This window comes from Suncus etruscus, chromosome 7 (genome assembly GCF_024139225.1).
Source record: "Suncus etruscus isolate mSunEtr1 chromosome 7, mSunEtr1.pri.cur, whole genome shotgun sequence".
NCBI lineage: Eukaryota > Metazoa > Chordata > Mammalia > Eulipotyphla > Soricidae > Suncus > Suncus etruscus.
The window spans coordinates 79200440-79215931 of NC_064854.1; the positions used below are offsets into that span (position 1 = coordinate 79200440).

At 40.9% G+C, this 15492-nt stretch overlaps 1 protein-coding gene across 1 annotated transcript in view; it reads right to left on the reverse strand.

The window, feature by feature from the left end:
• Positions 1-2617: 2617 nt before the first annotated feature.
• Positions 2618-15492, reverse strand: part of ZNF451 (zinc finger protein 451) — a 93967-nt gene continuing 81092 nt past the window's right edge. The window contains 1 exon segment of the mRNA XM_049777645.1: positions 2618-2799. Within this exon segment, the coding sequence (XP_049633602.1) occupies positions 2753-2799 (47 nt within the window). The 3' untranslated portion in view covers positions 2618-2752.

Genomic DNA, 15492 nt, shown 5'->3' on the forward strand with positions numbered 1-15492 from the left:
CCATATGGGGCACCGGGATTCGAACCAACCACCTTTGGTCCTGGATCGGCTGCTTGCAAGGCAAACGCCGCTGTGCTATCTCTCCGGGCCCAATACATAACTTTCTATGTCATCCACTGATTACAACTTGTCCTTGTATCTACAGTTAAAATCATGAAAATTTTAAATGAGTTTAATAAGAAATATGTGACACTTAATAAACATTAAACAACCTAATTGCCCAATTATATTTGTTTTGGGGCCACACCCGGCAGTACTCAGGGGTCATTCCTGGCTCTGCACTAATTCCTGGTCGTGGGATACGTAGGGTCAAACCTGGGTCAGTTGCATGCTAGGCAAATGCCCTACTCACTGTACCATCAATCCAGCCTTAGCTAATTACCTTGAAGGGTTATGATGTAATACGCCATTCCTATCAGATGAACACCTTCATTTATTCTACCATACTACTATAAAACTTAACAAAGCACTTGCATAATTCCCACCTGTGTGTGGCAATGTTTATAAAGCAGATATATTTCTTCCCCAGTCTTCTTTCCGAAACATCATTCTGTCCCTCACTTTTGAGCAAGCTCCCACAGACATCTTTAAGATCCAACTCTATAATTACCTGCTAAAGCTATGCTTGAACATTTTTTTTTGTTTTTTTGGGGGGGCCACATCCGGTGACTCTCAGGGGTTACTCCTGGCTATGCGCTCAGAAATCACCGCTGGCTTGGGGGGGACCATATGGGATGCCAGGGGATCGAACTGCGGTCCGTCCTAGCCTAGTGCCAGCAAGGCAGACGTCTTGCTGCTCCGCGCCACCACTCTGGTCCCTATGCTTGAACATTTTAATAAACAAATAAAAGCACAATTTGATTGTTTTTTCAAAAATGGTAAATGATTAAGCTGGCAATATTACATTTTAAAAAGCAAGTAGGGCAGAACTGACATCTTGAGAATGAATAACAAAAATTAATTTTCATTGTGGATTGACAAGACTATAGTGATAAAAATGAACTTTTATTTCATACCAAAATACATAGTTTTAAAGTGAAAAAACATTTATAGTCATGAATTTTCTTAAAAATTACATTTATAAAAATATCAAGTTTGATCATTACTACAAACTATTTTAAGAGATAACATTTCTGGTCAACAACAAGAAATATACAAAAGAGCAGAACATCTGAGTCTTCTAGTTATGTGACTCTGTGTGTGTGTGTGTGTTCCCATGGATCAAATCTAGAGCCACAAACGAGGCATGTACTCCACTCCCGATTTTGCAATTTTTTTTTCTTTTTACCAACGACAAAGGGCTCCACCATTGAAAGTTGAAATATGTAAAACCCAATAGTAGGTAGTAACAACTGATAAAAACAAAAATGAAGATAAATCTCAAATCAAATAAAAACTTCAAAGTGTTGAGCCTGGGGCTGGAGCAATAGCACAGAGGCAAGGTGTTTGTCTTGCACGCTGATGACGGAGGATGGACCTAGGTTCAATTTCAGAGAGCAGAGCCAGGAGTAACCCCTGAGCACCACCAGGTATGACCCCAAAACCAAACCAAACAAAACCAACAACAAAACAAAGTATTGAGATTATTCCTGAGTAGACATTTAATAATATTTCCGGAGGCTACATACTTATACAAATATATAAAGAGGACTCACCCTTAAAAATAATTTTAATACTATGTGTCTTTATAAAGTTCCCTAAAAACAGTAAATAATAAAAGTCACATGAAAGTCTAAGTAAAAAAAAGTGTCTTTTTATTCCAGCAATGTGCTACTCAAAAAGCAATACACAAAAGAACACTGCTGATATAATTCTCAGTCAACTTCCATGACTCTTGTTCATTACTTCTAAACAGCAAAGGTGTATATTAATGCCACATAGAAATAGAATTTATAGAAGAGATGAGCTAATCTGCCTTTATTTACATTCATTCTCTCTGAAAAAAATAAACAAGGAACATATGCAGAGTATAAACAGAATACAAGAACTAATACAATTTAGAAAACATAGAAGATATAGTAAAGAGCTTTATTACTTTCTGAGAAAGAATTAAGTAGGGGCCGGAGCGATAGAACAGCAATAGGGCATTTGCTTTGCACACGGCCAATCCAGGACGGACCTGAGTTCCATCCCCTGTGTCCCATATGGTCCCTCGAGCCAGGAGCGATTTCGGAGTGCATAGCCAAGAGTAACTCCTGAGTGTCAACAAGTGTGGCCCAAACAACCCCCCAAAAAAGAAAAAGAAAAAGAAATTAAGTATTAATTCAATTCTCTTAGAAACTGCCTCTTAGAATGCTCTATTTATATTTACAGGTATTATATTCAGCTGCACTTTTTTCTGAAATAGATTTAAAATACAAGCACGTATCATTTTTTTTTTTTTTTTTGGTTTTTGGGCCACACCCTGCGGTGCTCAGGGGTTACTCCTGGCTGTCTGCTCAGAAATAGCTCCTGGCAGGCACAGGGGACCATATGGGACACCGGGATTCGAACCAACCACCTTTGGTCCTGGATCGGCTGTTTGCAAGGCAAACGCCGCTGTGCTATCTCTCCGGGCCCTTTTAGTTTTTTTTTTTTTCCTTTTTTTTTTTTTTTTTTTGGTGCACGTATCATTTTTTATAGGAAAGTCAAAAAGCAAGTTCATATAAATTTATACTAGCAGATTTATGGGAAACTTTACAAAACAAATGCAAACATTTATTATCCTGAGTCTCTTCAAGGCCACATGATGTTGTGATGATAATATCTGTAATTACATTTCCTCAAGACTTCTTCTAATAGCTTCTTCTAATTCCACATCTGCATTAAAAAACAGAATTTTAATATTTAGGGCAGATAATTAAGACATGTACTTATCTAGTTTTAATGGAACCTGTCACTTTAAAGAAAGAAAAATCAAATGAGAAATAAGGTTAATTTATCAGTTTCTCAATCAAAAATTCTGAGAATTTTGAAATAGGAGCATCCAAATACATCAAAGTAAATTTCAATATAGATGAGGATAATGTTCAAGAAAATTTTAAGTTATTTCTACTCAGGAATGCAGAAAGCAGACAAACTTTTTTTTTTTTCTGTTTTTTTTTTGGGGGGCCACACCCATTTGATGCTCAGGAGTTACTCCAGGCTAAGTGCTCAGAAATTGCCCCTGGCTTGAGGGGACCATATGGGACGCCTGGGAATCGAGCCATGGTCCTTCCTTGGCTAGTGCTTGCAAGGCAGACACCTCACCTCTAATGCTACCTCACCAGCCCCAAAAGCAGACAAACTTTAACAATTACTTTCAGGTAGTTTACAAGATTTAATATAAAAAGCACTTATTTAAACACTTGAGGTAATGTGCTTAAGACAAAATTATGTAATGCAAGATCTGAAAGCTATTAAATTCAGTTTTGGACTTGAGAGCACCTAGGTAAAGAATGAAACTCTTGACTATATATCATCGAAGAATATAATATATATACATATATGATCATTTAAGAAATACTAGTTCAATGCTTACTGTCTATCAAGAACAGGAATACAGTAACAAGCAAGGAGACATTGTGGGCATCAAGGCTTTCTTTCTCTGTTCTTCCCTGAAAATGATGCTTACATCAGAACAGTGGAATTAAGTAGCAAGGATCCTTGAAGATGTCTCACTAGGTTCTCTCACCAGACTTATCACATTCCATCAACTTTGCAGAAGCTTGGCCCCTGCTTATTCTTTACCTGGTTATCACACACCAGTTTCTCATCTAAAATGCAGTTGTGAGGACCACGTGCAAGCAACACCATCATTGAGCCTCAGTCGCTGATGTTCCGCCATCAAGTCAGGAGCAGAACATGACTGGAAGCCAGTGACTCCCGCTGCAGTGCTTACAATCAGTATGTTTTAAAGTCTTAATTTTACTATGTATAAAATAATTCTTCCACTTAATATTTCAATATCTTCAACAGATATTCTTGGAGATATAGGGTGGATACACTATTGTGCAATTTGGTACTATAACATATGAAGAATCCATATATAATTCTCATTATGACAATACCTTAATAAAATACTTCGAAATTAGCCAATTCCGTGGGACGTCTTCTACTATGACCTAAGCCTATAACCGCTGAGACCACTGAAATGCACAATCACATGCCACAGTTGTATGTTATAGGACCCACTCACTGAGTATTTGCAAATTACTATTATCCCTTTACTTTGGTTGTTTTTCTTTCTTTTTCTCTTTTCCTTCTCTCCTTTCTTCTTTTTCAACCCAAGCTACAGTACTATTATATCATAATGCCTACATTGTCGGCTTTTTTCCAGGAAAGGAACCTCGATGCACAAGACACAGTAGATGATACTACATAAGGCAGTCTCCTCTTATAGTGCACACTACCACATTGCTTAGTAATCAAGTCGCGAAAACTATCCTAAAATATTCCATGCACAACCTAACCCTGAAAGGTTCATTTAGCAAAGTTCACCCTGTCATCCAAGAAACACCAAGAAATTGGAAAATCTTTCCACTCCAAGATACCACCCCAATTTATTTATTTCTATCTTTATTTTTTCTTTTCTATCTCCTAAGCCATCTTTCAAATTTATTTTTTTCTTAATTCAACTATTTCTTAAGCGCTCTGATTCATTCCATAAGGGTCAAATCTCCAACTAGAACATATGAACAGATCGCTAAAGTTTGTCTATAGGGAGCCTGAGTTTGTATGCGGTGCACTTCACTGTTTGCCTAATTATACTGTAAACAACCCATGCCTGCATTGTATATACTCCTCTCATATATTATCCCTCTTCCCCCCATTCAGAATTTCATCTATCCTCTCACACCCTCAATCCTGACCCATTATATCTCCCTATTTAACCATCTGCATCCTCAATTCCTTTTTTTTTTTTTTTTTTTTGGTCATACCCAGCAGCGCTCAGGGGTTACTCCTGGCTCTATGCTCAGAAATCACTCCTGGCAGGCTCAGTGAACCATATGGGATGCCGGGATTCGAACCACCATCTTTCTGCATGCAAGGCACATGCCTTATCTCCATGCTATCTCTCCGGCCCATGCATCCTCAATTCTTAACTCATCAGGAATCAAGACTGAAGCCCTGCCCAAACAAGCCACAACCATCACTCCTGCTGACTCATTCTATGCTGCCCTTTTTCTCACACACATACCCCCAAAATGGATGAAGCATGCTACCGAACTCAGCTCCAGAAAGTCCCCCAACTCAAGGACACTATCTGAACCTGTACTGCTGCAAATCATTTCTCAATCTCAATAAGTCCATGGTGTGGGATGAAAACATGCCCTGGATCTCAGACACCCCCTGCCCCAGACTGTTTCAAGAGATTTAATGGGATATCTATATAAATTTTTTTGTTTTGTTTGGGTCATACGCAGCAGTGTTCAAGGTTACTCCTGTCTCTACACTCAGAAATTGCTCCTGGCAGACTCAGGGGACCATGTGGGATGCCAGGATTTGAACCACTGTCCATCCTGGATTGGCTGTGATATTATATTTTCTATGTATGTTTGATCCCTAAATAGCTATACCTCTTAGTGTTTCTGTTCCCAAATGCAAAGATAGCCTCCTCCACCCCCCCTTTTTTTCTTTTAATTATTTGTTTTATTTTTCTTGACTTGTTCTGGTTTTGCTTAACACAAAATTCTAGAAGAAAAGTCTAGCCTGGGATAAAATAGCTCAGGCCAAAACCACAACAGAGACTATATAACCTGCTATTTCTACCTCCTTAATGAATCAACAATATATGGCATCATTCCTTTTTGCACAGGCACACTAAAAAGGTATAGAAACAAGCTCTTATCTATCAGGGATAAGAACTCATAAATTTTGTAATACAGGGGTACCTCACACCCTGAGCACTTGTCATGGGGACTTGACTTAGACTGCACAAGATTGGACGTAGACTGTCCAACTCCAAACCCCGATTCCCAACCTTAGAACTGACAGAGTTCCCTGCACCAGCACCAGGAATAAAACTACCCCCTGGGGGGCCCTAATACCTCTCTGGCACCAACGTGCACCAGGCTAGGTGCATAGGATATCCTGACAATGAGGAAACAGCAACAACTTGACTTAAGGGCAGGTTCCCCAACCTCATCACTAATGGTGAGATAAAATCAGAAGATACTCTGCAAAAACCAAGATCACTAATTACAGAAGACTGACTACAACAACTGTGACGGAACAGAACTTCTCGAACCATAAACTCTATCCTAGAATTCATCCTAGGACCTGCACAAAAAATATGCTGCAATGAATATAGGCATGCAGAAGGCATTTTTGTATTGTGTTTTTGTGTTCCTAGGGTATATCCCTAGGCATGGTATAGCTGAATCATATGGGAGTTCAATTTCCAATTTTTTTAGGAATTTCCGTATTGTTTTCCTTAAGACTGGACTAGATGGCATCCCACCAGCACTGATTATTCTTGTTCTTTGTGATATGTGCCAGTCTCGGGTGTGAGATAGTACCTCATTGTTGAAACTAACGGCATCTTAGAGGAAGAAACAACACTGTCCAAACAAGTGGAAGCAGAGATAAACAAATGGGACTACATTAAACTAAAAAGCTTCTGCACTTCAAAAAAAACAGCAACTAGGGTAATAAGATCACCCACGAAATGGGAGAAAGTAATCACTCAATAGCTATCAGGTAAAGAGCTAATATCTAAGATATACAGGTTCTGGTTGAACTTAAGAAAAATCATCTAACGCCATCAAAAAATGAGAACAAATGGGCTGGAGAGATAGCATGGAGGTAGGGCATTTGTCTTGCATGCAGAAAGACAGTGGTTCAAATCCTGGCATCCCTTATAGTAAGTACCCCCGTGCCTGCCAGGAGCGATTTCTAAGCGAAGAACCAGGAGTAATCCCTGAGTGCTGCTAGGTGTGACCAAAAAGAGAGAGAGAGAGAGAGAGAGAGAGAGAGAGAGAGAGAGAGAGAGAGAACAAATGAAGACATTTCCTTAATGCATATGGTCAAAAGGCATATGAAAAAATGCTCCACATCACTACTCATCAAGAAGATGCAAATCAAAATAGCAATGAGGTATAGCACCATGCCACAGAGAATGGCACACATCACAAGAAACAAGAATAATCAGTGCTGGCATAGATGTGGGGGGAAAGGAACTCTCATTCACTGATGGTGGGGATGCAGTCTAGTCCAGCCTTTCTGAAAAACAGTATGAAATTCCTAAAAAAACTGAAAATTAAGCTCCCATGTGATCCAGCAATACTACTCCTAGGGATATACTCTAGGACAGCAAAAACACAATACAATAATGTCCTCTGCACTCCTATGTTCATTGCAGCTCTATTTACAATAGCATGAACTTGGAAACAACCAAAGAGCCCAACTAAAGATGAGTTTCTAAAAATTGTGGTACATCTATACAATGAATACTATACAGCTGTTAGGAAAAATAAAGTCATGAAAATTTCTTCTACATGGATGGACATGGATACTATTATGCTGAGTGAAATTAGAGAGACATAACACTCACCTGTGGGGTTTAAGAAAAATAAAAGACAGTATGGTAATAATACCTAGAAACTGGAAGGACCAGCTATGACAGCTTATCACAAAGAGGTGAGAGTATTCAGAGAAATGACTGCATTAACAATTACTGTGACAATGAAAGTGTGAGAAAAACAGAATGCCTGTTCTGAAGTCAGGCAGGGGCCAAGGGAAGAAAATTGAGAACACTAGTAGCAGGAAAGTTACACTGGTGAAGGGTAGTGTGTATTCAATGAGTGAAACCCATCTACATTTTTGTAACCAGTGTTTAAATAATTATAAAAAAAACCTAATAAATAAAAGCAAAATATTGGGACCGGAGAGATAGCATGGAGGATGGGTATTTGCCTCGCATGTAGAAGGATGGTGGTTCAAATCCCAGCATCCCACATGGTCCCCTGGGCCTGCCAGGAGAGATTTCTTAGAGTAGAGCTAGGAGGAACCCCTGAGCGCTGCTGGGTGTGACCCCCCAAAACAAACAACAAACCCCAAATAATAAAAAAGTACAGCAAGACAATGTTGGCTTAAATTTAATGATCAAGAAGTTTCAGAAATCTCCAACTCATCTGTGAAATCTTCAGCAGCTAATAATCTTTATTTTATATTAAAAGAGACCTGCAGCATCTTGATGCTGTTTAGATTAAGCAGGTGCTATTTATAGATGTCTATAATTATGTTTTGTTTTTACTAACAGAAACAGCCAGTCGATGGGATAACATAGTCCCACTATTCAATATTAGAATGTTTTAGTGTCTTACTTTCTAATCTGTTTATAAAAACCTTTTAATGTTTTTATTCACAGTGATCCTTGGAGATAGTTCGATGCCCTTGTTTTGCATTACAATAATATATTCCATTGGACTCCTAATACAGTGCTCATTATGTCTTAACAAATATTTTATTCATTTTACATGTGATTATACCTGCTTGTATGATCTAATGTCTTTCTGATATCAGAATGCCACTCATGACACAGTGCTCAGTCTTTTAGCATATATTTAATTCATATAGTTTTCTACTGTATTATATGCATTTTTTCTGTTTATTTCAGGAAAGGAACCTGTATGTTTGAGACATGTGATACAATACTCCAAGATGCAGACTCTTTACAGTGCTCATCATTATATTACTTAGTACTTAGCCTTGAATTTATGATTGTTTTAAGAATGTTCTATTCATGTTCTAAACCATGAAGCCTTTTTTCAGCAAAGTTCTCTACCACCAATGTTGATTAATCCAAGGAACTGGATAACTTTTCCACTTGACATGCTGGCCTTATATCTTGAAGCACTTCGACCCCTTCCATGTGGGTCAGTTTTCCAAATGTAACCCATGAATCTTTTTTGTCCGTGTGTGTGTTGGCCACCTCTATATATGTTTAATGTCTGTCCATATTGTACATAATGTCTATGTTCTATATAGCTCTTCCTTCTTGTATATAGCCATTTCTTTCTCTTGGCAAGATGATACCTCCACTGCTGCTGTGTTCTCAGTGGCCCCTTTTTCACCCACTCCCTTCACCATGGACTATTGCATGCAACTGGTTTTGGCTTTTGATTTTGGCTCTAGGACATTTCCTGATCTGTGACTGTTGTGAACCATTTTTTTTCAGACTCCACAAGACCACACTGCTGGCTGAGGGTGTGATCCAATATTCCCCCCCTCAGACTTTTCATAAAAGACTTAATGGGATTGTTTGGTTTGTTATTATTGGCCCTTAGGCTCCAATAGTATCCTTTGGCACTGTTCTTTTCTAAAGGGTGCATTAAAATGGTGAAATTTTAGATATAGATAGAAGTTACTATCCATTAGGGATGGGAACTCCAAAGTATTTTGTTACAGGGGGACCTTCCACCCTGAACATTTGCCATAGTGGCTTGATTAGGCTTCAGTCAAAGGCCGATTGTGATCACTACTGAACCTTGGGTCCCATATTTGGATCCAGAACGGTTTTCTGCACCAGCAATTGACCTTCTTCCAGGACAGGCCCTAGAACTGCCTTGGCACTTACGTGCTCCAGGGTGGGCACATACGACACCCTAACACCACCTTGGAAATTTGCAATGACTTGCTTTCTGTTTTTTTTGGGGGGGGGGAGGGGTCACACCGGCAGTGCTCAGAGGTCACTCCTGGCTCCATGGTTAGAAATCACTCCTGGCAGGCTCGGGGGACCATATGGGATGCCGGGATTCGAACCAATTCTACATGAAAGGCAAATGCCTTACCTCCATGCTATCTCTCCAGCCCAATGACTTGCTTTCAAGGCAGATGATTTCCCTGCCTCACCACTTAATGCTGTGATGATAAAACCATCACTCTTACAAAGGATCTATGCAAGAACCAAGACTTCTAATAACTGAAACCTGACTGTGACAACTGTGATTGAGAACCTTTCCTGGAAGCATGAAGAAAGACTTTGGGGTTAGAAAAATTAGTATGCCTGGATACTGTAGTTGGTCTTTTGGCAGGATGCTTCATAGGTAGGGACTCCCCATTTCTAGGCCAAAAATTCTACAAGAGTGGGATCCAACCTCACCAGCAACTTCTACATCTTGGGATCTAACTTCCCAGCATCAGTTCTAATGATCAATCTTGTAACCACAATGTTTAAATAATTAAAAATACTGAGGGCCTGGAGAGATAGCACAGCGGCGTTTGCGATACAGGACCAAAGGTGGTTGGTTCGAATCCCGGTGTCCCATATGGTCCCCCATGCGTGCCAGGAGCTATTTCTGAGCAGACAGCCAGGAGTAACCTCTGAGCACCGCCGGGAGTGGCCCAAAAACCAAAAAAAAAAAAAAAAACCTGAACTTTAAACCATTGACTCAAAAGAATTTCCATGATGAATTAAAAGCTGAAAAAAAAACCTCTAAAGTACACTTTTTTTTTTTAAATTACAACTCAGTTTGTCTCCTTCTAGAGATGACCCTGATCAGTCAGTTTCTATGATTAAAATTGGCTGGAGAGAAAACAAAAAAAGTGTGAGTTTTAAAACCCAATTCAAGTGGGCTAGAATATATGATTTTGAAAACATTGTGAATTGATCCCTATCGTTAGGATTGGAATTTGTTATCTAAATAGGGAAACTTTCCTAGCTCCTTTCCCCCTAGGACTGTTGGTAGATAAAATTTTGTTCTGCTTTATTACAATTGTGTGGTCTTGTCCTTTGACTCTGGACCCTAACATTTGGGGCTCATCTGGAATCAAACAATGGTGACTCAATTGCCAACAAAGCTGCCTAAGGTCCTGCAAACATACACTGGGACCCCCTTGAGGTAGATGTAGGCCTACGGGAATGTAGCTCTGGGGAGGGCCAAGTAGGAGAAACCGGATGCAGTATTGCTCCCCAGGGCCAGAGGCTTTGGGGTCACCGCCAGGGATACCACGTGGGTTCAAGGTGATGCACTAGCATCACCACCAACGTGATATGAGTTTGAGTCTCACCAGTCGTTCCAGTGTCTGTCTTTGTGTCCAGCACCGGATGTGATACATAGGTTTGAGTCCCACATGGGACCTTGTGGGTTCAAGTCCTACCAGGTGCTCAAGTCACTCTGTGTCTGTCTTTATGTCTGTTGTTCTGTTTTCTCTCTAGTCAGAAATTCTAGGGAGAATGCCACCTCCTTAGAATTGTAGAAATTTGGTTTGAGTTCAGCAAAAATTGTGTGTTATGTGAGCCTGTCTGTAGACAGGCCAGGGAGCAGCAAGGAGTGTCATAAACTCTCGACAATTCTGAAATGGCCATCAGGACTTAAATTTGTCCTGGAGGGGCCGGAGAGATAGCACAGCAGTAGGGCGTTTGCCTTAGACACAGGAGGACAGTGGTTTGAATCCGGGCATCCCATATGGTCCCCCGAGCTTGCCAGGCGCGATTTCTGAGCATAGAGTCAGCAGTAACTCCTGAGTGCTGCCGGGTGTGACCACTCCCCAAAATATTTGTCCTGGAAAAAGTCTGGACTTTCTGAACAATCTTAGCTTCTTTTATGCCATGCGTAGCTGAGGGGGGCAGAGGAAGATCAATTGAGGTTATCCGCATGTATAGAGAGAGAGGGGTAGGATAGAATCAAGAACAGAATCAAGAAATCATGGAAGGAAATTCTCGGGAGTTTGGTAGCAGGTGCTGGTGTGGCCATTTTCTATGCTGAAAATGAATTGGAGAAAAAAAAAAAGGTTTTAAAACCCAATCCAAGTGGGCTAGAGTATGTGATTTTGAAAACAGTGTGAATTGATCCCTTTCATTAAGATTGGAATTTATTATCTGAGCAGGGAAACTTTCCTTACTCCTGTCCCCTAGGGAGCTTACTGTCTGTCATCTCAGAACAAATCTCACTGGGAGGATTAGGACACAGTGATCCAGGTGGATCCTGTACATATCAAAAGATTTGATAGAGGGAGGAAGAAGGGAGACCGTCTTTGTTTAGTTAATGGCTGGAAGTTATCTGTAAATTAAACGGACTATCAGAAAGAAAAAAAATTGGCCTTTTTAAAACTCAAGCCAGGTGGACTACAAAAACAAAAGTTTTAATTTTAGTGGTCTTTACTAGATTATGTAATTCTGATTTATTGTCTGTATGCTAAAGAGTAAACTGATAACTAGCCAAGAAGGAAAAATGGGGCTTTTTAAATTTCTACTAGATAAAATTTCTCTGACTTAAGAGGTTTCTAATAATGAAAAATTGGGAGGGAAATGTTGCAAATTATTGTGGTTCGCCTTTTTGGACAATATTGCTAATTTTGTGAGAGCATGATATTGCTAAGGTAATTCAATTCTATGTCAAATTTATCACATCTGGGGCCGGGCGGTGGCGCAAGAGGTAAGGTGCCTGCCTTGCCTGCGCTAGCCTTGGACGGACCGCGGTTCGATCCCCCGGCGTCCCATATGGTCCCCCAAGCCAGGAGCGACTTCTGAGCGCATAGCCAGGAGTAACCCCTGAGCGTTACCGGGTGTGGCCCAAAAACCAAAAAAAAAAAAAAAAAAAAAAAATTTATCACATCTGACTTAATGTTGGGCTTAACATAGTTTTAAGTGTGAAATCTCAATGGTACTAGACTGTGAATATATAAAAGAAAGAAAATCAATAGAACTGGTTTTATTTTTGGGTCACACCCAGCTGTGCTCAGGAGTTTCTTCTGGCTCTGCGCTCAGAAATCGCACCTGGCAGGCTTGGGAGAACATATGAGATGCCGGAATTTGAGCCATGATCCATCCTGGATTGGCTGCATGCAAGGCAAATGCCCTACTACTGTGCTATTTTTCCAGCCTCCAATAGAACTATTTTTTTTTTTTTCTTGGTTTTTGGACCACATGTGGTGATGCTCAGGGGTTACTCTGGGCTCTGTGCTCAGAAATTGTTCCTCGCTCAGGGGACCTAATGGTACACCAGGGGATCAAACTAAGTCAGATGCATGCTAGGCAAATGCCCTACCACTGCGCCACTGCTCCGGCCCCTTAAAGGTTTTTAATAAATACTTTAAAGGACAATTTGGTCCTGTTAGGTGTAAGCATGTCTTACAAAAATTGAAAGAGAGCAGTTTCAAGTTTCCCTCCTACAGCTTTAATGCTGGGTTCTAAGCTGCTAACTTTGGAAACCTGGTGTGCCCTGGGAAGAAGCTGGAGCACCAAGTAAATAAAGGCCCTTCCTCTCTAGTGCGTTGAGCTGGGTGCCCTGGCAGGCAGGGCAGCAAGACCACCATTGAAGGATGAAGAGAGAAGAGATTAGAAAAAGGAGCTTAGGGCCCGGAGAGATAGCACAGCAGTGTTTGCCTTGCAAGCAGCCGATCCAGGACCAAAGGTGGTTGGTTCGAATCCCGGTGTCCCATATGGTCCCCTGTGCCTGTCAGGAGCTATTTCTGAGCAGACAGCCAGGAGTAACCCCTGAGCACTGCTGGGTGTGGCCCAAAAACCAAAAAAAAAAAAAAAAAAAAAAAAAAAGAAAAAGGAGCTTAGATGCTCTAAACTCACGTTACAGTGTTATTAGAAAATTGGACCTTTAAAAATGACAGGAAATCAGGATTTTTCAAATGGAAGTTAAAATTATATATATAATGGTTGCTCTGTGTGTTCTTAAAAATGAGAAGAATTGCTTTTTCTCTTTTCTTGGCACCTTCAGTATTTTTGATGTTCCAAGGCATTATGTTGATTTGCATAAAAACAGGCAGAAAGTTTTCCTCTCTACAGTAGGGATTACTCCTTATGCAGACAGGAAATCTTAAAAGGTCAGCTCGGGGACCCCAGAGCCCTCTTTCAGGGGACAGAGTTCAAAGGAATTGAAATTAAGTGACAAGCAGGTCCCTCCTATTAAGTACTCTACTGATGTGACAGAGAGAACCAGAGAGGTGAAATGGCCTAGGGAAATCAGAGATCTTCTAGGAGTGTCTGGATCTGCTATGACTGGCCAGTCTGGGCTCTGCTATCAGCCTCAAGAAAAATTCTGGGGGCCAGGAGATAGCCTTGCAAGCAGCCGATCCAGGACCTAAGGTGGTTGGTTTGAATCCTGGCATCCTATATGGTCCCCCATGCCTGCTAGGAGCTATTTCTGAGCAGATAGCCAGGAGTAACCCCTGAGCACCATCAGGTGTGGCCCAAAAACCAAAAAAAAAAAAAAAAAAAAAAAAGATTCTGGAGACCAGAATCTCTCCCAACCCTGGGAGAGATGGGACCAGCTCCCTCGGTGACACTCCTAGAGGGTGAGATGCCCAAGGCCATCCTTCAGATCATCATACTGAAGTGACTTCATCTTTACATTGGCCAAGCCTGGGTAACCCTGATGTAACAACAGGTAAAGTATTAATACCGTTACCTGCTCTGTCCTTGACTAATGCCCAGAATTTCTCTGTAAATAATGGGATGCCCCAGAGGGAGATTTATCCAGTCTTACTGGGTTTATGCAAAGGAATAAGCCAAGTTTATTTTAGCCATATGGCAAGATTCAATGTGAAGGTGGAGAGAAAAACTTTTTCTGTGGCTGATTGAATTAAATGCATTCTAGTGGGCTTAACTTAAAGCCCACTCCTCTTGGGTAACTTATATGAGAGAGTACTTACTGGTTATACTAGACTGGTCATAGGGAACTGAAAGCTGTAAATGCAATCGTTAGTTTGGCTAGAACTTGACCAGTGAAAACTAATGCTGAACAGAAGTAAGGAGAATTAACAGTAGCAGAAGTAACTCAGAGTTGTGTTTATTGCTCTTACTGAACCCAGTGGGAGTCCTGGGTCTCCTCTCTAGGCAACATCTATAAATAAACTAGGGAGTATATCCTGAGAAAGACTGACAACGTGTCTTCACATAGATGCCAAAAATGCTCAGGGAACAGTTATAAAATTTTATGGTGCCTTGGTTTCTGTTGTTTAATAGAATGTGTTATTCCAGAGGGAGCTCTGTACCTCTCAAGGATAGAGAGGACCATTTACTGGCCCAGGGCCTGATCAGTTTAAGTAAAATTCCTGTCTAATTGATCTGATCCTTTTCTGGTGTTGAAACTGCAGAACTGAACCAGTCAACTGCTTCATTAAGAACTAAGGTTGGGGGCCTGGAGAGATAGCACAGCGGCATTTGCTTTGCAAGCAGACGATCCAGGACCAAAGGTGGTTGGTTCGAATCCCGGTGTCCCATATGGTCCCCCGTGCCTGCCAGGAGCTTTTTCTGAGCAGACAGCCAGGAGTAACCCCTGAGCACTGCCGGGTGAGGTGGCGCTAGAGGTAAGGTGTCTGCTTTGCAAGCGCTAGCCAAGGAAGGACCAAGGTTCAATCCCCTAGTGTCCCATATGGTCCCCCACAAGCCAGGGGCAATTCCTGAGCGCTTAGCCGGAGTAACCCCTGAGCATCAAACAGGCCTGAAAAATCAAAAAAAAAAAAAAAAAGAAAAAAAAAAAAAAAAGAACTAAGGTAGTGGGGCCGGAAAGATAGCATGAAGGTAGAGCATTTGCCTTTCATGCAGAAGGTTATTGGTTCGAATCCTGGCATCCC